The sequence below is a fragment of the Bombus flavifrons genome, chromosome 11 (genome assembly GCF_040668555.2).
Source record: "Bombus flavifrons isolate JBK064 chromosome 11, iyBomFlav1_principal, whole genome shotgun sequence".
Lineage (NCBI taxonomy): Eukaryota > Metazoa > Arthropoda > Insecta > Hymenoptera > Apidae > Bombus > Bombus flavifrons.
In genome coordinates, this window is record NC_138452.1 from 11,323,739 (window position 1) to 11,347,615 (window position 23,877).

Below are 23,877 nucleotides of genomic sequence, written 5' to 3' on the forward strand. Positions count from 1 at the left end.
AACTATCGCTGTGCCCGTGGAATGCGCCTGTTCAGACATTGAAAACGTGTCCTCCTATGGGACACCGTCGTTTCGACGGACGACGACGCAAAGGAAATTACCATGATGCAGTGCACGCATGAGAAAGCGCGAAAAAAGTACGTGGCTATTGCGAGACACGTGTTCCAGAGATTCGAATTGCTTCTCTAACGTTATAAGGTCTAGATTCATCCCGTTCTTTCCGAAACTTTCTCTCTCTCTCTCTCTCTCTCTAACATGTTACACGAAGCTACCGCCATTAAAGAAACATTGTTCTTACGCTTACAGGCTTATCTCGTAAAAAACCAACCGAAAGCATCCAAGTACCAGTAGAAATTGCCGTTAGAAAGGAATCGAAGGTCCTCATAGAACTCGAAACCGTGGCCAGATATAACCCTGCAGCCTTAATATCTCTGGCTGGTGTCCACCATCCAACGAAAGGAGGAAAGAAACGGAGAGATGAAAAGGGGAAAGTAAAAAAAAAAAAGAAGGAAACGAACACAGCGACGTGAACGAAGGGACACAAAGGCTGAGGCGAACAACGCGACCTCGGTAATTAAAACAAGATGGAACACCTCGGTCAACGCAATAAATCTCACCATTTCCTATTCTCTACCCTTCTCTTTCTTTTCAACCCAACCCGACCCCTCCCCCGATATATCTTTCAGCTTTCCCCTTATCCGAAGATCGGAACTAGCCCCTTCGCGACGTCCGACGATTTATTTTATTATTTGGTAGATTTACTGGCGGCTACCGTTTATTGGAATCCACATCGATCGGAGATTATGAGGCGAGCGACGCGTCCAGATGCGCGCCGTCCTCGATCACGCGTTACGAAACGGATAATTATTGGCAACGAGATGAATTATCGAGAATTGAACGAGTTGGTGTAACAAAAAAAAAAAAAAAAAAAAGAAAAAAGGAAAAGAGAAAAAATATATCGAAAGCAAAGTACCGCGGATCTTTCCTTTTCGCGACAGCATAAGTGGATTTTGTTGTTTCGCGTTATCGGCGCATACCGAACGGCTGGATGTGTATCGCAATTATTCTTTCGCTGGATCGACGTATCGTGATCGAGGCGGTGGCGATCGCGTGCCACAGTGTCTTTCGTTGCTTCGATTTATTGAACCTGCAGAGATATTCGTGTGGGAAAGCTGGATAAAATTATACAGAATTGTTGTACGCGTAGAATTAAAGACGCTCGCGTTCCTCCGCTGAATTCGATTTTATTAATTCGTATGCATACGTAGATACATCTCGCGCTGATTCCATAAATCTTGTTGTAGTAGCATCTTTCGGAACTCCGTGTGCTCGTTCTTATTTCTGAAAATATCACGAAATCTCGTTAAAATTTCTCGCCACCTTGCTTTTTCGTGCACGAGCACGACTTCCATTTGCGGCACGGCCAATCAGGCTACACGTGTCTTACACGTGATAACAACGATCGTCCGAATCCCAGGAACATCGTTTCCCTTAGGTGACGAAGTTAATTGCTCATTTTCTCATCTCGTTAACTGTGCCTCGGTCTGCAACACGTCAGTGATGTAGGAAACGGAGCACGTGTAAAGGAAATCGTCCATCGATCTGACCACATGTTGAACCGAGCAGTTTATTATTTCGTATATTACTTCGATTTGTAATATTAATTAGGTCTGTCGTTCTTAGTGAATTTCGAGGAAATCGGTAGGACGAACTTCTTCGAAATTATTATATACCGCGTCAATTTAAAAAATGATTTCTAAACGCATCCATGCATCGCTTTATTATGCGATCGCGTTACAGGTATTCACTGTTTCATAGAATTACGTAAATGGTTGTTTATGATTCAGAGTTGTTTTTCGTTTCGATATTAATGTACGTTTACATACGTAATCGTAATCTCTTTAGGAAAATATTTCTAAATTGCTCAAAATATCTCAAAACGATTTTACCAAACGAAAATGGCTAAGAAGCGAACGAAAGCGAAAGTTTCACGCAGAATTCCAGAAGATTAAATTCCCCATTACTTCCTCTTATTACGTGCTCGATTAACTTTCCGGTGTGAGTGGAGCCACTAAATCCACCGGTGTGTAATTAACCAGCAGCGGCGTAACGAACCGCAAAAGCATAAAATTCTATTTTCTCAGCCAGATGTATTCCAGTTCCGTTCTACTCTTATCTCTAATCTCTGCTGTTAATTACATAATCGCGGATACGCGGCTCACACTAACAGGATATATCACGTGTTTCTCATGTTCTTGCACAGGAAATGATCGTAGAAAAATGAATTGCGAAAGAGATTCGAAGAATCTCGTTAGTATTTCGACACGACGATCAATGGAAATATAATAATCACGTCCGATTCTTTTATCCTTGTTACTCAAAGAAATTACTGTCTGATTTAATTATTCGATACGCAAGCTGTTTTGGAAAATTGTTAAGGCAAATGATCAAAGTTGTAATATCCATAATGGACATGTATGAGAGAAAAACTGTTCAAATTGTCGAGATGTTGTAATTTCCAAGAAATCGTAGAAATCGAATCTTAGAACATGTACTTACGTTTACACGCTTAAAAGCGAGAATTATATATCAATTTTAAATCGATAACGATCCGCAAAAATGATCTATCTTTATGAACTTTTACGACTAAAGTTGCTTGGTGTAACGCTGGAATTTGGTATACGTTCTGTTTCTGAACGCAAAGTATTTCGTATCTTCAGAAATAAATGCGGTGAATTTTTTAACCGAGGTGTTCACGAAGTTTCAAATGTACGTATAAGATAATTAATAACGAATTTTGACAGCCTGTTAACGTTACTGTCACTTTTAATAGAGACGTCAAACGTGTCCAATATCATGCATCGTAATTAATTACATGTTCGATCAGGCGTTAAAAGTTGCAACACCGTTTTATACGACAAAAAATATTTATGAAATAAGGCGTACGTATCCTAATCGAATGATCGATATCGTACGTGAAAAGAAATTTGAAAATAATCATCGGGTGAAAGTCAAAGCCAGAAAACGCAACGATGTAATATTAATGCATCATTTATTTAACACCTATGATGACGATAACATGAGATGCGCTTAAGGTAGAATAATCCGCTAGGCAAAATGTCGGTTGTGCGTGCGTGCATGTAATGTGTGTGCGCGCGCGCGTGTGTGTGTATGCGTGTTTCTTCGTGTTCACGATATGATTTATTAATTCTATGGGGAAGGATGTAAAGAATAATTGTGACAATTCGGGTAATAACTATTTTTAATTTGCTGACTTGGAGAGATTTCAGAATTTCTGCAGCGTCCGGTGTTATGATACAATAATAATAGTAATATATATATATATATATATTTATTATATATATATGGCAAGATCATTGGTCAATAAATATTTCACTTAAATCTGCAGTCAAATTCGCCAAATAATTAATCCTTTGATCTTCCTCTCCGATTTCTATCTTCCTTCAATAAGTTAACCATCGTGATAAATTCAACGTATCCTATCGATTCATATTATTCAACGGAAATGATACATTCTACAGATTGATAATATTATTCAAGGAACATAGATCTCTCCGTTTGAATTCTTTTCTATCAACGATCGTTTCCTATCGTTACGATCTATCGATCCTTCTTCTTCTTTCCCTTCTTCTTTCCTAATTATTTGGAAAATTTAGACACGCCTGTCGGTGGCCTAATTCTCTACACTTTATACGAACTAGAGGCTCTGTTGTTCCAGCGGTCGCGTCGGTCGGACATAGGTATATCATCAGTCACTATGAAGGTAATAGTGCGCGCAAAGTATTCCTCCTCTAATACTATCTGAATTGTACGCTAATAGTAGATCCTTAAAGTAAATTAGGTAACACTATGTACACTTTTTCGACGCGGGCTGAACGATTCTTCGCGTACGTTCGTCCGGCCGTATAACAAAAGTTCGTTCCTCTCATCCGCCAGCTCTCGTCTCGTCTGAAAATCAGCGGATGAATCATCTCCTAGCACGCTAATATCACGTTTGCGTCGTTTACAACTACGCTCGTCCCTCCTCGATGACGTTCCACGAGCGCACCCATGTTCGCCATTTTGTCGCTACGTTCGTCCGAGCGCTGACAGTTTTCGTTGTTCTTCCGATTGTTGGTCGCGGATTTCGAGCTCGTGTCTCTCTTTTTCGCGGATTCACCCACCGGATCTTGCGAATTAGTTCGACCCACGAGACTCCGTGGCTCGCTTCTAGAACCAGTAAAGGTCTTTGGAATCTTGCACTTGAGACTCGAGACCTGCAACACGAATGAACACACGAATTTTTAATTTTCGTAAAATTAACAACTATATATATATATATATTAAATTGAACGAAGGACAACAACGAAAAACGACAGAATATCTCATTCAAGAAGGACAGATTTATCGCTAATACCGCTTTATATGCTCTTCATATGTGAAACAAAATATTATAAAATATAATTAACGAATCGTTATCAACAACCTAAGTGTGTAATTTCGTATCTACGCGTTATTCGAACCTGATAATCAGCCCCCAACAGACCCCTCTAGCTCACACCGAGTAGTCTTCCGTTCACGAAGGTTTGTGTCTCGGAGCAATCATCAATTAGACTGGAACGATACCACTGACGATCCACGACAGAGCTTTCACGCACAAGACAAGTAATTGGTTATATTCGAAAAGATAGGAATGACTTTTTCGTTGGTGCGGGGTCGGCTCATCGTTCATCGAAATTTATAACGCGGCCAGCCGCGTAATAAAAGAAGAGTCAACGTTTTGACGGATGCGAGGGTGCAGAACTGGTGATGGCACCCGCTGAGCGACACGGACGGACAAACCGATGGACGAACCAAGGGAACGAACGGTCGAACAGAACGAACGGATGGGGGACCAACGGAATATGTCACGAGATCGAACAGTTAAGATCTCATGTTCCTTGCAACGGTTGCACGCATGCGTCTATAGCTATCTTCGATCTTGATATCTTCGAAGACTGACCCTGCAGATCATTCTGCTCTCTCGACTCCTCGTACCCCTCGACCAGCCGCAGCTTCGAGCGAATCATTGGTAATTGAGAAGAAGCTTGACTCGACCGAGGATGTTTGTGTATTAGCGTAAAAATTAAGCGTCTTAGACGAATAAAATTTCTAAGGTAAAAGCACGCTCGCAAAGAAAGTATTCTGCGGGAGAATTTCCGCTTAATTCCAATCGATCGAGACCCCGATTGATCACGATGACTACATATCTTAATCATTGTCAATGGACGCAACATCGTCCGATGTTACATGTCCGCTTGTATATTGAAAGTCTCTTGGATACGTTGTAGTTTCAGCGAGCAGGACGAAGATGGACGTTTTCAAATACTTCAATTCCCGGCACGTGGTGCACGGTACGGCCGATTAAGTTCGTATCTGTCGGCGCACACGTGTCAGCACGTGGATCTACCTGCTTCAAAGTCAGCTACGTGTGCGTCCCGCGCGTTACCATATTGGCGCATGCACGCTGAAAAAAACACGTAGCGGAAGCACAAAAGATTCGATCTCTGTCAGCGAGTCAGAGAACGCGAAGCGCTGTTCGATAGAAAGCTGCTCGGCCGGAAAATGACGATGGAACGCGTCGTGAGAAGAAACTGGTACACGCTATCGAGTGTTTCGACAATCGATGGACGTAAATTGATAAGCTACGTTTACATACTTTGCAAGTTTCGTGCTTCCAAGTCGTAGAGAACATCCACGGGGAAAGTTTAACAGATCGATCGTATAAATTATAATGTAGCTTCGCCTTATAGTTAGAAGTTGTTTTGACATACATATATATATGTAAAACTTTCGAAGAATTTTCATTGGAGCTAATAATTCAATTTATTTTATATTACAATTATTATTATACCTAACTTCTATCTGACTAGCTATATACATTTTGGACGCAACGATACACTTTGCGTATTTTTTTTTTTTTTTTTTACGATCTATCAACAGGAGAATAAAATCCATCATGCTCCAAAGTATCGACGAGTAAATATATCTAGCGATTAATTATTGAGATATCGTGGTGCACAAATCCCATGTATCTATATGATTCGAATGGAAAGTGGAGAAGTTTCTGTTTCATAATCGACGCGGGTTCTTCCTCGTAAATACGAGAGGGTGACTCGGGAAAGCCGGCCAGCACCGGGCAATATTGTCCACGCTATCTGACACACCATTTACCAGCAACACCCCCGTCCATTTTGTTCCAGCATATTGGCCTCGCATACTCGGCCGTGAAAACGTTATAGGCACGTACGCGGCTCGCATAAATCGTTCTGACACTTATGGTACATTATTTGCCGGCTGCAGCCCATCGTATTGAATTAGGATGCTCTCTCACGGAGATTATGATCGGAGCAGAGAAACGATACCAGAAGTCGAGAGCTGGTATAATATGGGAGTATTAGTAGGATAAAATTAACGATTATTACTATTATATTACTTTGCAAAATTCACGTGTATCTAATAGGCGGTTACCATAAGAAATGAATAAAGTATTATGATTTTTAATTGGAGAAAATATTCTTTTTCAAAACGAACTGTCCTTGTTAAACGACGGCTGCTGTGAAATATTTCTTTCTCGTAAAAGGAATACACGGTGTTTTCGTTGGAAACCTCAAACGCACACAAGTCGATGAATACGAAGTTACGGACGAACGCACCTGTTATGAATGTTCCAGCATTCAATATCGCGATATCAAAGAGCATAGCAAGACGGTACAAGGAGGAATTCCCTTCGGTCTTTTCGACAAAGAAACAAAGCACAAAGTCGAAGGAAATCCGGAATGAAACTCGCTGAATCCGAGAATTTTGTAACTCTGTCCTTTATGTTCACCGAAAATTTAATCACGCGCGTGTTACGCTTGAAAATAATTAAACGCTTAAAACTGGTGCAAGTATGCACAGGCCTGCAATAACTTTATACTCGGGAAGCAACGTATTTAATTAAATACATGTGTCTTTAAATATAAGAAATCTTTGTCGTTGTTTATGTATGTTTATTCTGCAAATACGTACCGAAAATTTAATGCAGCGATAACTATATCTTTTTATCACCGGAACCTATTTAAACTTAATTTCGTAAAAAAGTTATAAAACTGGTATCTTATAATTGTTATTGCTTCTTCGATAACGAATAATCCGTGTTCTCGTTGCTTTCGTTCACCCTTAACTTCGGGTGGCAAATTCAACGTCAAAAGACGAGAGTTAGGTATTTGGATTAAATTAAATCGAACACCCCCGCTTTAAAAAGCGAAAACCCGACCCTTGCGCGCAGGGACCCTTGCCACCGACGAGGGATACGTAAGCATCGAGATGACCCTTATCAATGAGGGTCAACCCCTCATAGTCTGAAATCCAATATAGTCGTGGTAAAGGAGAGTCCCTACTTTGATTCACCCCGTTTCGAAACTCGTATGCACCGACGAGCGAGTATTAATTGGAAATTAAGCTTCTAAATCTTCGTGCCTTTAACGTTTCCCATTACTCCGATCCTTTGTGAGAATTCTGGCCAATACACGCGAAGAGCGATTTCCAACCACTTTGGCAAATTGGAATGTTTGCGATCTCGTTAAAAGACGAGACTCGATTCCTATCGCGTGTATCTCACGCGATATAAAAGTTATCCATCGAAACCACATAGACTAATTACACCTGCCGTCAAGTACCTTGCAGTTTGATTGACTTTACGAATGGCGCTAGCCTAGGTATAAAATATTACGTTCGTCGCTCCAATACCATCGTCGCTGAAATACGTACTTTTAATATTCTTCTAACGCAAGATCGAATTATCTCGAATCGTGACGCTCTTAAAGTAAATGCGCCAACTGTTTCTTCGAAAGTAATCAAAGAAGAAAAAGGAAAGCTTGGGCGACGTCTGTCGCCTTCGTGACGCAACTGCCCTGTCGCGTCGAAAGGTTCGTAACTCGCAAAGGTTCGGCCAGGGGTTAAAGGACGAAGAGGACGCGCGTTCGCCGCGGAGGCAGCTCCGGTTCACCGGAGTGTCTCTTCGTCCGCGAACGAGCCGACTTCGAGAGATCGATATAAACCGGCAGCTTTCGATCACTCCCTCCATCCGGCCGGCTGACCAATCGAGGCTCGCTAGCCATCCCCGGCTACCCTGGTGTCCCTCTTTTCCATTCTCTTCCCTTTTGCTCCCGCCGGTGGAAGCGGTGCACAAGCGTGGATTACGTGACGTCACCGGTCGACGCCATTTTCGAGGCGCGTGCCAGAAAGGCCCGGCTGCAGCGACGCGCGGATCCAGAATATTCTCTCTCCGGAGAGAATGTCCCACGCGGACCAGAATTTATGGCGAAGATTCCCTGAATTAATTCTCCTGGAAATATTGAGAGCGCCCCGCTGGACCCTTTCTTTGTCTCGACTCGGTCGACCGCGCGAAACCGCTTGACCGACGCTCCGCGACCCCGAACTGCCTCGAAACTGCGCGCTCATTTAGGATACTGTTTCGTTTTCCAGCCACTTATGTCGTTCCTTTCTCTTTGCACCGATGAAAAGACGAGACTGTCGAGGGATGTGCAAGTGAAGCGCGTTCAACCTTCGGACGACGAATACTTGGATCACTTTGACCCGCCATCCAAGTTCCAATATACGCGTAGACATTGTGGCAGACGTTACTTTTCGTAGTAAATTTTGTGTTTATCGTCTTTAGGAAATATTTTTAACGCTATCGGAATCTATGTGATATGAGGCTCATAGTTAATTCCCACTACTATCCTTCAAGTTTCGTTCTGAAGTTGAGTGACCCTGCGCAATTACGTTTTAAGCGAAGATGTTTGAATTATTAAGAAAAGACTTTGTAAGAATCTTGTATGTTGTACGGTACCTATGTATTCAAGGTAGAATTATAACACAGAATGTATTCGATCATCGAAGTAAGAATCAAGAGGAAGAATAAGAAGAAGAAACATTTTCTTAATCAAAATAATATCACGTTCGAAAGGAAAAATATTACCTGTATAATCGTAACAAGACAATAAATTTCACGTAACTGGAGCATATTAATTACACATGCAGCGAAGTGTGTGCGAACGAAGGGTTGAGTGTATCACCACGACCTATAAAATATCGTGCATGAAATTCAATTCAGCATTCACAGGTGAAATCCGTGCTTTGATTTAAGTCCGTCTAATTGCGAGCAGAGCCCGCGTCGTCGCGTCGCGTCGTCGCGGCTGCGTGTTCGGAAGCAATAGATTTCGCGATACCAGTCCGTCGCTCTTCCGCCTCGGATAACGAATCTCGCTCGTAAATTCGTCTCTGCTCGCGACCGCCGGCGAATTAATGTTAACTCTGAAAAGATAAAAGTACGTGAACTGCATTAAATTAACATCGCCGGATCCAGTTCCAACGTCTCATGAATGTTGCTCTTCGGACCTCGGTTTCACGATTTCCGTCGCGCGTTCTTTTCCAACTTTTCAACTTCCTGTTCGAAGATACGTTTCCCTCTCATTCTTCTCCGAAACGCTCCCCTTTTGTCGTTGTTGATACGAGTATAAAAACGAAGCCAGTTATTTCATTTCCTATGGCGCAAAGGGTAAATGTAAAGTGAAATTCGTTTTAGTTTTCCGATAAACGTAACGGTTGGGTTTCCTAGTAATTGCGCCCAACAGTGTACCGCGGCGAAGAAATGAAACAGCGTGCAGGAAACTTCAATCTTTCCAACAGATTTCTCTTTCTTGAATCGCTGATCGATTCTGCGAATCCGCTTCCACCGTGGGAAAAGAAAACGCAATTATCCCATTGCCTTAAGACAATGCCAGTTCTGTACAACTTTAAATCACAACTTCCGCCAATCTTCTATCGGAACAATCTCTCGTACATCGATTCTCTTAAATCTTCTTTTCTTCGTCTTGACCAAAAAAAAAAAAGAAAAAGAAAGAAATAAAAAGCAGAAGAAGGAAAATAAATAAGAAAATAAGAAAACACCGAGTATAGTAACGAACAAGAAAGTATAATAGACGTAGAAAGAAAAGTGAACTTCCGTAGTTGCATGAATTATCGTCGTCGTCGTCGAAGGCTCGATCACGCGTTGAATTCGTCGATGCAACAGCCGGTGACGGCCAATTAGATTAATGATTTCGCAGAAGTAATAGACATACGCGGGGCCGGTAGGGATAAGAGGGAAGGGGGAGGCATAAAACCGCCGACAGAAACGTCACGCGGTGCGCCATGACCATCTACAGTTGTCCGGCGTCGTCGGACGTCACACGGTAATTGCGATTTATTTCTCTTAATCGCGCTTAAACGGCAGCCAATTTATGCCGACCGAGTTAATTTTACGCAATTATATAATTACCAGTCAACTCGCGGCACGGCCTAATCGGGGTGCCAAGCGGCGTTCTAATGGCGGTACTTGGGATTCGAAGACGCCGCGGGTTCGCTTTGCCGCGCCGTTCCCTCGTGTCGAAACCCACTCCCAAATTACCTCCCCCACCATCGCAATACGAAAGTCTATTGCCAAAGCTTGTGAAAAATTTGTCAGGCTTTCGTCGATACGAACGCGATTGTTGCGTTGCGTTATCGCGAAGAGAGAGTTTCAAAATGTGAAAGCGACGGGACTTTTCCTCGTTGTTGCACAGTTCTTTGTATTTGGGATTGGTAGATTGGAAATTAGATTTGTTTGGATGAAAAGGGGCATTTTTAAATTTGACGCAAGACGTATCAAACATTTGGTTTATTTAGAGAAAGAAGATGGACGACTTTATTTCATCAAAGTTCCTACGCCCCAAGCTTATTTCGTGTGCTCGTACGTAGTTAAAAAGGAAACGTCAAAAGTCAGAAGAAGCTACTTGTCGCTAATTCCTTTGATTTCCCCAAATCCTCGAAATTCTGATTTCTTTTTACGTACCTACTTCGACAAAATGGCCCGAAATCTGGCTGTTGGATCGCTGATGTCGTTTTTTAGGCCGACTCCTTCGATCGTGGAATCGATATTCGTTCGTGGCCAAGAAAGCGGACACAGCCAAGCAAGTCCTTCCTTATTTATTCATTAATTTCCAGAATCGATGTTTGACGACGAGGTCGCGGCTACTTGGAAGCAGCGAGCGTGCACAGGGCCCTTACGGTAGCACACGCCAGTTAGAATAGTGAGCGTTGCCGGCATTCCGGCGAGTAAATTCTTGAAAACTCGTTTGGTCGGTCCGATCCGCGAACCAACTCTCAATCTGCGCCCGTGCAGCGAGGCGTGCGCGTGCGAATGTAAGCGTTTCCTAAATTGGCCCTAAATCTCAGCACGTTCGTCCCTGGCAGTCTCTCAGACAAAGCAACGCCAAAATTTTTCGCAGGATTTCTCCGTGAAATGTCCCGTACGCGTCGACGAAACTTTTCGTGAATTTCAAGGGGACCAGGCGTTTGGAAATTAATTTTCTTTTGGAGAAGTCCGGGAAGAGGTTTAAAAACGTTCGGGAAATTGTGCGTCACGAAATGGCACGTGTTTTACAGATTGTCGAAAACATTTTGAACGTTTCAAGTTAAGTAGTTTCAGCTTCCTTTGGTATTAGAATTCTTTCGAAAGTAATACATTGGAGAAGATCGCTTTCTTTAATACGTGATCGTCAAGCTGAAATGTCCAAAATGGCTACCGAAAGAGGGTTGAAGCCATGGCGTATCGAATCCGTGACAGCGAGAGGGATGAGAATGCTAAAGCGAAGCTCTAGTATCGATTTTCATCGCTTGAATTCAACATACGTGGGACCTGACCATGGCACAGCGCTTTCTCTCCTTCGCTACAAACCCTTAAAACGCTTGCTTTGTATTTTGAAACAACCCCATAAGTATCGCGTAAGTACTTGGTATAATAATTGTTATAAACAAAGAGCAGAGAATCTTACGTTTATAAATTTTTGTTTTAAATTTATGTGGAATACGAGTTAAATAAAAAAAAACTACGAGAAGATTAACACCTGTTTCTTCCATTTTATATCGTACAATTTTCCATGTTAACGATCAACATATTTTCTCATACTGGGAATAAGTAATAATTAAAGAATATACAACTAACGCGAGATTTATTTCGAACGAACGACAGCTGATCGGTCGAAATAAGCGAAACATCTATAAATATATCTAACTCCAACGCTACAATTCCAGAAAAATAGTCTTAAAATATCGTTGGGATCATTTGACAGTCGCTGACAGTGGAACGTCAAAGTCGCTTGACAGCCACAGTGTGAACTATCAAAGCGAACGCGTGTCAGGGTAAAAAATGAAAAAGACGTAGAATGAACGATCTAATAAAATCGATAATCAACGAATTAAGGTGAAACGAACAAGCGGAAAAAGTGACACGAAACGACACTATCTTTGATCACGTAAATCGCTCTAAGCATAAATTACACTGACAATCGTATCACTCACTATCAACCCCATCGAATGCTATATTAACGTCACGTGTTATCAACTGCATCAAATATCCGAGACATTCGATAAAATAAGAAAAAACGAGGCAACTGAAGAACACGAAGAGGAATCGGATTTTCCATTACGGAAGACATCACCAACGCGACGACACCCTTTGCGACTAGCAAACGCATCCCTCGAGGGAACGTCACGGCGCACGATAAAAATAAAGCTCGGACGGAGACACGGAAATTCTCGAGCGTGGTAGAACGTTGTATCAAAAGTTACGGACGTGTTACATGAAATCGCGTGACTGGCTACCGAGGTAAAACGGAAGGCGTGCTGCTTGCAACGACGTGCAGACAGATGGGAGTGGTCTCAGCAATCACGATGGGCGTGGTGCTTCCACGGCGTGCTGCAGCTGCACTCCGCGTAGCGGCCTCTGTACCTTGCATTTGCCTTCCAACGTGCTGGCAAATCGCGTCACGTGAATATTCTTCCCTCCGCGATTCCTCTTTCCTTTCGGATTTTCCAGAATTTTGATAAATTACCTAACTCTTACATACTCGTGAGAACCGTAGTCGTAATTTAAGGCGAGCTTATCCGAGGTTCATCAAGCAGGGGTTGATAAAAATGTAAGAGTAGAAAGGATAGAGTTGTTATGACCGAAGAATCTACATTCTTCCCCCAGAAAAACGCTCGTTCTCTATTTTTCTAACGCTATCGTAGTTTAGCGTTACAACTCCGCCATACACGTTCGTTTCCCACGCCAGCGTCGAATTCCACCGATCTCGTGCTAACAAACTTTATAACACGCGTGCAATGCTCAATTCCGAACCGAGTTTCTTCACCCTTTGCGAGCAACCGATCGATCCACGGCTACACGATCCGATAGAATCGTGCACGGTGCCGAAAACACGGAAGAAAAAAGAGGAGAACGCCTGGTGACCAGTGGGTTGCAGCAGAGGGGAGGATGAGCGGGCTTTTTATCCGCGATTTACATGATAAATCTCGTCGGAGGAGGATCGACTCGACATCAAAGTTGGAAGGCCGAGAGTGCAGCATCGTTTGCGGCGGCCGGCAAGAGGGAACGGAGGCAGAATGGCGCGCAGGTAGCGCGCAAGAAAGGTCGGTCGGCCCCTCAGATGCTCGCAATTAATAAGAGCTTAATGGGGGCCGATATAGCGCTGCCACGCTCTCAGGGACTCGTGCTTTCTTCGTTGTTCTCTCCCACCGAAATCATCGATGCCGACGACAAAAAGTCACGGCACAGCCGTAAAACATTTCGCCCCGACTCTTTTCGACTATACTTCCAAGGTGCCCGGGACACGTCACCGCAAAAAGAGCCGCACCGTTTTGATTCCCGCAGTCCAACGTCCAGTTATATAAGAGAGGGAAAGCTTGTCCCCCATGAGCGGATTAGAAAACGCGGAGGAAGAGGAATCTGAGGCTAGTGGCTGGGCTACCGAGAGAAAATTGTCGAGTAATTTGCTGGTAAACAGACTGCTAGATACTTATGCTTTTATAGGAGATTTAAAAGTGTGCAAATATACAGAAGGTATAATACATATGAAATAGGCAAAGAATTCTCGTTGTTATTATACGTAATATTTGCTACGTTTAATTGGTGAAAAAGATCGTTTCGTTTCGAAAGAAACTTTCTGTCGTTGTGTCCCTAAGAATATGAATCAACGTGCTTAAACATCCACCGTCAGAAATATCAGGTGGTTCCATAAAATTCTGATTATATCATTATTCTTCGAGCATCTACTACTTTTTAGGAAACGCAGAAAATATAGGAAATTCAGGTTTCAATTTATCGTACAGTGGATATGTTCGCTAATATTGCGTACGATTTCTCAATATCTGGAGAATAGATTTTACTTTACACGTACTTAGTACGAAACCCGTTTAATGTGAATCGCCGGTGCAAAAATGCTTACATATTCGTAAAACGATTAAAGATAAAACACAGAAGCAAGAGGAACTAAAAAACCAGAAAACCATAGCCTCGAATGATTTAATTTCGCGGCGAAGTTTCGACGCAAGAAATCTACATATATGAGATTCGTGAGTCTACTCACCAGAGAGGGGTGCGTAATAGCCGTGAGGGTAAGAGGGTGCGGAGGAAGCGTCGACGAAGGACTGCGACGGCGTCGCCGACGGCCAGTCCTTGTAGGAGGCCGCGGAGTGCGCGTGATGCGCCGCATGGTGGCCGAGTCCTCGCGCACCACCCAACAGCAAACCACCGTAACTCGTCACGGTCGCCATGTTATGGTGGTGATACTCGTGCACAGCCCTGAAAAATAGATCGTAAAAATCATTCTCGGTATCTCTCTTCCTTGGAAACGTATTATAGAACTAAGGTAATTTCTAGATTATCTGATGCGAAATACCAGATGTACCAAGTAAGACGGACGAAACAACGAACACCATATGTAGAATGAACGCGTGAACGGATCGAAAGGATGGAAAAAGACCGACGAAAATGCGAGGGGTAAAAGAAGGAGGAACGAAAAAGAAGAGGGCGAAGAAAAGGTAACGCGAGAGGAAAGGAGAAAAAGAATCCTCGATATCGTGCCTCTTCTCAAGAACGGTGACAGACTGGTAATTTATACGGCGGCCGACGCGAGATCAGCGCTAAAGATCTCTCGAACAGGGGTACCTGCTCCCGACGGTTTTCTGTATTTTTCACGTCTCGTTTTCTCTTTGCCTCCGTTCTTTCTCCTTTCCTCTTATTTCTCATCCTCGCCACCGTGTCGCTTTTTCTACGCTCGTTTAATCTATCCTTCTCTTTCTGGCTCGCATCGCTCATTCGGGCTCTTTTCTCGATTTCTCGTGATTTTTCTCCCATTTCTTTCGTCATTTTTCAAAAGACACTTCCCTTCTCTCACGTGTTTCCCCGCTTCGCTCGTTCCATCGTCTCTCGTACCCGCTGCGACATTCATTTTCGAAGGTTTATCCCGGCAGGCTATCGCGTAATGAGCGTGTCGCGCCTACCGGAGGAGGATTTTTGGAATGCGTGAGGCATCGGTCGCATTATCGTCTGTTAATCGAACGAACGACGATTTCGTCGATTAATCACGGGGCTGGTTTCGCGCCGTGCGCGTGAATGCACCGCCGCGAGATACAGGCCGCGCGAATTTAAAATAGAGTACGTCGCGCTGGAATGACTGCATCGGATTCTCCGATGGGACTCGTCTCTAATTAGAGGTTGCGATGCTGGCGATTCGAACGAATGGAACGCGAAATAGAGAAGAAATGGGGATTCTAATTGGTTTGATATTGTTGTAAATGAGATGGGTGGAAAGGAGTAAGCAGAGGAATGTTAAATGATACGTAATATGGCGGTTTGTGTCTCGAGGTGGTAGATTAGATAGAACTATAGATCAAACGATGTAAATGGATATATAAAGTGAAAAGTTTGTGAAAATGTTATCATTTCATACGTAATTTCCTATTGTTCACGAGGATTATAATCTATTTCTTCGGTAAGTTTTTCGTATCTCTTTCACAAGTTTGTTCGGATCTTAACGCAAGATACTCGATCGTATCTTGCTTTGGATCCTCTCGCGTGTAAAATTTTATTCTTCTTATTTTTGTCGTAATCAGAATACATGAAAATCTGTCCATATCAAGATTGGAGAGTATACTGGATATAGTAATAATTTCCAGTTATTTATTTATCCACCCAATAAGAAATTCCGAAGAAAACATGAATTTTACGAATAAAATCGAACGAATTACTTTATCATTTATGATTTATGGGAATGTAATACGAATGTCAGTTTAAAAGGTTTAGAAACATGGTATTAGGACAGATTTTCCTCTAACGTAGAGATATATTTTAAGGACAACACAAGGAATGTTAGGAACGCTCACCTGTGGTGATACTGTGGATAATGCGGATGCCATGGATCCGTTGGACACTCGTAGACTTCGCCAGGATGCTGGCTCTTCCAGAAGGAAGGGGGGAAGTTCCTCATGAACATGGGAGAGATATTTTCTACAACAAAATACAATGCTTTTAATAATTCCTTATTTATCCGAGTAAATACAAATTGCCATACAATATCTACAATTAAAATGGTGCAATCTTTTCGTGTGTATATATATATATATTTCGTATGAAATTTAATATTTTTCAAACAATGTACAATTTTCCAGTTCTAAAACCAAACGTTCAATTTATTAACCAGAGAATTAATGAGTTAATTTGCTACATATTTTAGTTACTAATCTCTCGAATATCTGTTTTACGTGTCGCTTTTATTTATTTATAATTTGTTATATCAATATCTGCAAAAGCTAAACTGAGATTGGCTTGCCTTTACCAATTTTGAATTTCATAAATATGGAACTTCCTGGTTAATACCTTCGCAGTCTTTGTAGTCTGACTTTAAGTATCTAATTCTACTGACACAGTCGGCGTGTGCTCTTAATTTTATGCGTTTCAGAAACGAAGATAAACAAACCAGCGGACTATAATATTAAAGCAAACGTTATTGCACAAACTAAGACTATTTTTTGATAAAAACAATTCTGCATGTTCTAGGAAAGAGTTGCCATATATCGGTAGCAGCAAATAAATTAAGCAATAATCCGGTTAACGAGCTAACGTAACTGCAAGGAATGAAGTTACGTATATAACTAGAGAACGAAGGTATGCACGATTGTAAATATCATAGTACACCACAGTTCCCTGAAATTCTCCATGAAGAGTCTCCAACGATAAGTTATAAGGTCTACGATCGACTATCCCAACCTGGACGGATCACCGGGCCAATCGGCGCAATAATTTTTGTTCGAAAGCTAGACGTTCCGACTGGGCAAGAATGTTTATTAAAATATTTGTATCGTTTCCCACGGGCCAGCACGCGATTCTTACGAGGGCTCACGATAAACGGGTAGTCGGATCCCACGGGATCGAACCGCGCGACAGAAAGGTACCGCTCGGTTGTTTTACAAGCGACCACTCCAAAGCCAGAAGCTTGTCGTGTATCCTCCCGCGAGTCTCCGGGTCCTTGGTCCCGGGATTCCTTTTTCTCTCTCTCTCTTTCTCTCTCGAGGATCTTTCGGCCAATCCAAACACATATTCGAAGGTTGAACCAACGAGACCGAACCAGCCGACGATTTATATTTCTAATTCCTCCTCTTCTTCCTCGATCTCATCTTCCACATCCCATGGAAAATGTGTCAACTAATTTAGAAAAAATATTCAATTTACGAATCGTTGTTATTTCTGGTTGTTAGCGTCCTTTTATTGCCATTGCCATCTGTTTCTTCTTCGGGTGTTTTAATATTGCTTGTCGTAGATATATTACGGTGATGACTTGATATCTCCGTCTTTAGCGAATAATATATTTCGAAGGTTCCTTCTTAAAAAAAAGATTCTTTCCTTTAAGGTTTCTTTTCTCATCGTACGATTGTAGTTTCAGTACCTTACGCATTGTTATTTTACTTTTTATTTCGTTATATCTTTATCACAGCTTTAGTTATTCTGTTACAGCGTTATGACGATTATGCACGAGTTATTCACGTATCATATGTATTTGACTGATTGCGAGTTCGGTTTTGTTAATAGTAGATAGGTTGTTGTAAAATTTATCTTCATTTGCTCGGGCAACGCGTTAATTATAAAGTTTACTTTGTATGGGTCGACAAGAATACACACGGCTATGTAAAAAGTGGCTAGCGCTAAAGCTGTTTGATAAAACAGAGGCATGAATTATTCATTTATACGTGGCGCAACCTACCAGTATCGATTGATACATAGTGCTCGATGTACAGTAATTTATCTTTAATAGATGACACATACTTACACATGTACGTGCATGTGATAATTAACGAGTTGAACCTAACAAGTCAACGATATACTATCACGAAAGAAAAAGACGTTTACGGTAAATGAAGGATAAAACGCCTTTTAAACTCGACATTTGCGATATTAAACACGAATACTCTGTAGATTAAAATGTACCTTAAAATATCTTTAAAGGCTTATCATCTTCGTGACAAAATCGTACAAAGTAATCTGAAAATGATTATTTATAGAGCAAGTCAGTCATAAACCAAGAGTTGTACGTTGCACGTTTCAACCTTATTTCTACGAGACAGATTTCAGAGGCAAGTTTAAACAGGAAGTAAAACATTCTTCGTCTTTAACTTACAACCATCGTAAAGCAACGTAGGATCGTCGAATAAAAATTCCAGATATCGATCGATGCACGTTCCCAACTCAAGTACATCAAACTCGCATCCACGGTGTGAATTTGACATCGACGACCCTTTCTGGCTTCATCGGTACCACATTCGCGTAGAATCGATTCCCGCCCGTTTCCCAGTTCTCTGGCCGAACGTGCAGCCGGTCCGCGGCATCGGCACAGTAGAAAGCCGACCGTGGACGCTCGACACTCTGTTTCTTTAATTGCGTTAATAAATAAAGGACAGTCGGCCGAGGACAGCGGGCCGGGGGTTAGAGGGATGAGAGAGGGGCAGACAGACCCTGGCGGTGGTAGAGAAGAAAAAGGGTGGGGAGGCGGCGGCGAAGAAGTCAGAGAGAAGCACGGGGTTGGAGGAAGGACGAAGGACGTTGGAACGAAGGACGTGGTGGAGGCCGGTTTCCGTTCCGTTCCGCTATCTTGCATCTCCCCCGTAAGCAAATCGCAATATTTAACGCGATAGTTAGTCAATCTTTCTTGATACGTGTGTAGGAGGATGATGCCGTGCCGCTCGACCAATCCGCGATACCGGTTACAGCTCTCGAGACGAGAAAGCATATTTTACGCGTTTCACCGTCTACGAACCCCCCTTCCATTCTGGCATTCCACGCGTGGGAAACAATGCGGCTCCATGGCTTCTTTATGCTGAAAGTGTCGCGGGTCAGTTGTTACCGGGACGATCCGATACCCAATCGAGTTACAGTATCGTTCTGGACCCTTTGACGATTCGCAGATCGTTACGGGATTTTGCGAATCTTTCTCGAACGTGTTTCCATGTGTTTAAACAAATGGAAGAGTTCATCGATATTCGTATATCCGGTTTAGTTTCGTACGATGCGAAATGAGACGAGTGTTTTGCCAATTTTACAAACACAGCGTGATAATTTAGATGTTTCGACACGTACTACGGATTCGGATGAATATCGCGACGAAGTTGAGCACCTTGAAGCTTTCGCGAAGCATTCGTATTATTATTCTCTGTGTCAAATATATCGCTCGATTAAATATTCAAATTACACGGATACCGTATGTATACACGCATATTTCCAGTCATTATCTATTCCAGCTTGCCATTAACCATCGATCTTTCTAAGAGGTCCGTATCAACGCGTAACAATCTGTAGCCGATAAATTGCATTTCCTTCGCAGACGAAACAACAAGTGGTTCTTCGAACCAAGGAACTGGCTCTAACTCTCGAAGCTAAAACTCACAGAAACATCGCGAAAAGCAATTTCACGAACCAACGTCGGGCTCGTTAATTTTTTCGGGGTACATTCATTTTCCCGACGAGTTGGTCGGCAATGATTCACTTCCAGCTATTCACCGAGCAACTCGACATCGATCGTTCGTTCGCGGCCGCGATACCGCGATACAAATGTAGTCGGTAAATCTTCGGTGGCGTCGCGGCCTCGGTGTTTCATTTCCGAGAGCCGCGGAAAATAATCGGCTGACACGGGCCGGGGGATGAGTTTCTCGCGTTGGACGTGCTGTTCGGCGTCGACGCGTGGCGTTGGCACGGCGCCAGAAGGTGCCTCTATAAAGACGTCTCGCGTCGCGGTGCCGCGATTCGTCAAAACGTAACCCACGGCAGATTGATGTGGCGGTGCGACCGGATGCCTCGTTATTCTGATTGCACTCGCGGCCACGGCCAAAGAAACGTATACTCACGCCTTACACATCACAGACCGAGGATTCGGATTCGCCGAGCAAACTAATGGCGCGTTCCGGTCTATTTTCGATTTGTGTTAATGTCTGTTACCTCTGCGTCCAGGCTTTTGTTAGTCAATTCGGAATGAGCGACGACACCGTTAGTCGCTGTTGAAAGCTGTTCTTTTCGACGATTTTGCGTGGCAGAGTGCAGTACTTGGATTTAGAGTTTGTTGATCGAGAGAGTTTATTCTATGATCGTTTCTTTCTTTTTTTTTTTTTTTGACAGTGGTAGAGGATAGAGTGGAATGCAATATGTTTGAAGGAAGGTTCCTTTTATAGAGTCGTTTGAGTTATGAAGATTGTGAAGTTTGAATTTGTTTTCGTATTACTTTTTCGTAATGGTAACGGGGCATGCAGAATTTTAATAGACCTAATTCCAATAAATGCTCATAATCGACTAATTACCGTAATAAGTACGACGGTGTAAAATTGATCGAAAAACGAATAGAATTGTGCAGGTCGGGACGTTCTCAATTACGGTACGTTAAATTGCATAGCGTCATAGATTACACGGCAATTTTCATCCGTGTGATCCGCGGCTTGGAGCGAGCGTGGAACGTTGAAAAACCATGACCGTAGACCGAAGACGGTATCGCGACTAATCTCGCGGCAGCCCCTTTGAAGACGCCACGGCGCGGCGCGGCGTCATGTAAGGGCCATGTCAAGTAATTGCGTCTCTGTTGCGCCGCGGTGGCTGGTGAACGGGGCGTTAATTTGACGCCACCGACTGGAACGACGCGCTCAATTTCCCGAACTCAACGTTACCGCCGTTCCCGACGTCGTATTCTCATCAGACCGAGCGGCATACGCGACGCGATAAGCCGATCCCACCGCAGCGGACGTTCCGAATTAACCCTTTGAACGGAAATATGTGCGTTGATAAACGCGTGCGATTTTTCAGCTCGCGACGCGACAGCCACGCTCACTAAGAAAACTAGATCTCGAGACCTGTCTATTTTTCACTTTTTCCTACATGCTGTTCTCTCTCCTGTTTCTGTATTTACGTACGTGTAAAATCTAAAAATCCATCGTTAAATTAACGATAATTGAGCTGAACTGGACGTCGTATACGGAGAAACGATATCTGTTTCACGAAGAAATTTATGCTCTAATAGTAAATGTATTTACGTATCTATGTTGTGTCTGGATATGAAGCGGTAATGCTACTTGCATACGTATTACTGTCGGAACGTAAGTAGAATAAGGAAGTTGTTCGTCGTAACGGAGAATCGACGTTGACACAAATGACAATAGCTAATTTGCATTGACGTGCCATCGATAAGTTTCAATTCAATTGGAACAATGAAAATCAGGTTGCCGCAAACACGTAGAATCGTTCGAAGGCTCTGCCCGCAAGAAAGCAGGATAATCATGGTCGCGTCGCTTATGCGCCCGTATCGGCGAGCATTCGAGGGCAAAACGGTTTATCGGCTAGTCGTGTCGTTCGCTTCCTTCGATCCTGTCCCCTTAAGCGTATGCCAGCCGTATCCTGGTACCGACTGGTAGCCAAGCAAAACCCTCGTAGGTACGATTTCTTCGTCGTGCAAGAAACATTCCCTTGGGAATGTAACGCGTCATTAATTTTCAGCCAAAATTGCGACTTTCGAGCGCGACGCAAGAATCTAAAGTCGATCATTCTCCTATGCCCTCTCGAACGTAGAAATGGATTTCTTTGAAGGCTGCGGGCATCAAAAATATTTGATTCTGGAATTAAATATGCGTTTCGCGTGTTATAAAGGTACCATCTATTAGATAATCAATATTTTCTTTTATCGTGTCTGCGAGTCGAGAAATCTCCGCGTAATTTACAAACCATAACCTACGTAAAAGCGAAAGTAACGAAGGAACAAGTCGTAAAAGCGTGTTTCGACTTCGTACACGTGATATCTTTCCTAGGAAGAACTTGATATAATCCAAACTCGTAGCTATTCAATTTAATAAGACAGCGTAACGCAGCGATGGTTCCGGAAGTTCTCCGCAACTCACCGCAAACACGTGCCGCAACGCGTTCAAACAATCCCCAACCCTTCTTATCGGTTGCCTTTCTCCCTTGATCTTCCTGCGGAGGGGTGTCTTTGTTCTCTCTAGCACACGTTCATCGGTAAGAGACGTTCGCTCCTTGTACGTATGTTAGCCGGCATACCGCGGCTAAAACTGTCTTCTCCGGCGCTGTCTCTTCGTTCCCCGTTCCCCAACCCCTTCCTCTACCTTTTGCACTCCTTCTTCACCCCTGGTACGCTTTCACGGGTCTCCCTGAGTCAGCGTGCATCTCGTCGTAGGCCCGAGAAGCTCTTAATTTACCTTTCCTACGCCGTGAAAGCGTAGTCTCGATGGAACGAACGAGCATGCGGACAGAGCGAGGGGCGAAGGGATGAAGCAGAGAAGAGGGAGAGGCGCACGGCACATAACAATTAGGTCGTGTTGTCTTGAATTCTAAGCAGGCTAGTGAACTGATCGTGAGCACTGCCGCGAGATAAATGCGGCCTTAAACGATACCGATATAGACGGGCTGCTACGCCGATCGCTTGCCAAACCGACTTCGACCGCGACAACCCCCTATGCTGGCCTTTTTCGTTAGCCGGCTCTTTCTTTCGTCAGCTTTCGGCCCTTCAGCTGTGGATCATTCGTCGTCCAAACGCACCGACTATATTTTGCTCACCTACCACTCCTTTTCAGGACGATATGAATGTTTCTTTCTTTATGCTTCATTTTAACTTGTCGATATGTATGCTGTATTCTTTGTTCGTGCTGTACGCATTCTGACGGCTGTTTCTTCTGTTGCGCGGGTTTATTATGCCGAACTAGGTTTACGCATTTGCCTGATATAGTTGGCGCAGTTTTTGGTTATTCGTACGAGTATATCCTAAATTTGGAGGGGAATAAATTTTTGTTTTGTAATTTGGTTGAAGAGATCGGTAATGCGATAAAAGCGTGGCTTATCGTATGGTTCTGTTTCTTCATAATTATTCTTTGAGAATCGTTTATATCGGATCTCGTAATATCTTTATTCTCTGTCTTTGTAATATTCTCGTAATAAAAATTCTTTAGCTTTCAAACTACCATCGACTTTCCATTCGTTCCTTAGATTCAACGAACTTGCTTCTGCATCGCTTCCTTACTCTTTCATCCTGTTGTTTCTTTTTCGTCTGATATTTTTTTCTCGCCCTCGCTTCCTCTGTGCGTGGCGCAACTTACGCTCCTTCTTCTTCGTCTCCTTCCACAGACCGACAGCAAAGGTTTTAAGTCCCCGAGTACGACGACGGTACAATTGTTACGAGGCTTGTTAGCGTTGTCGCGGCCTAATGGCGCACTTTATTATCGTCCTCCGCTGGGACCGCGTTGCGTCCGCGCTCGATGCGTTTAAATCACCGCCCTTTGATGCATTAGTCCCGGTCCAGACTCGCGCCGTCCAATCTTCGACTCGCGTGTTTCGATGACGTCGAAGCGTCGAAACGAGATCGTAATTGGAACGAATCGCGCTCCAGCATTTATTCTCGCAGGTTTAAGGTAACTGTCGGCTTGTTTGAGCTCTGCCTACCAAAGTGTTTCCCTTGTATT

At 43.2% G+C, this 23,877-nt stretch overlaps 1 protein-coding gene across 2 annotated transcripts in view; it reads right to left on the bottom strand.

Moving 5' to 3' along the window:
• Window positions 1-3,035: 3,035 nt before the first annotated feature.
• The window catches only part of vg (transcription factor vestigial), a 78,256-nt gene continuing 57,414 nt past the window's right edge, over window positions 3,036-23,877 (bottom strand). For both annotated transcript variants that reach the window (XM_069123974.1, XM_069123972.1), the window contains exons 4-6: window positions 16,270-16,393; window positions 14,472-14,686; window positions 3,036-4,277 (exon numbers count right to left, since the gene is read on the bottom strand). In XM_069123974.1, the coding sequence (XP_068980075.1) occupies window positions 4,231-4,277; window positions 14,472-14,686; window positions 16,270-16,393 (386 nt within the window). In that variant the 3' untranslated portion in view covers window positions 3,036-4,230. The remainder of the gene's footprint in view (window positions 4,278-14,471; window positions 14,687-16,269; window positions 16,394-23,877) is intronic.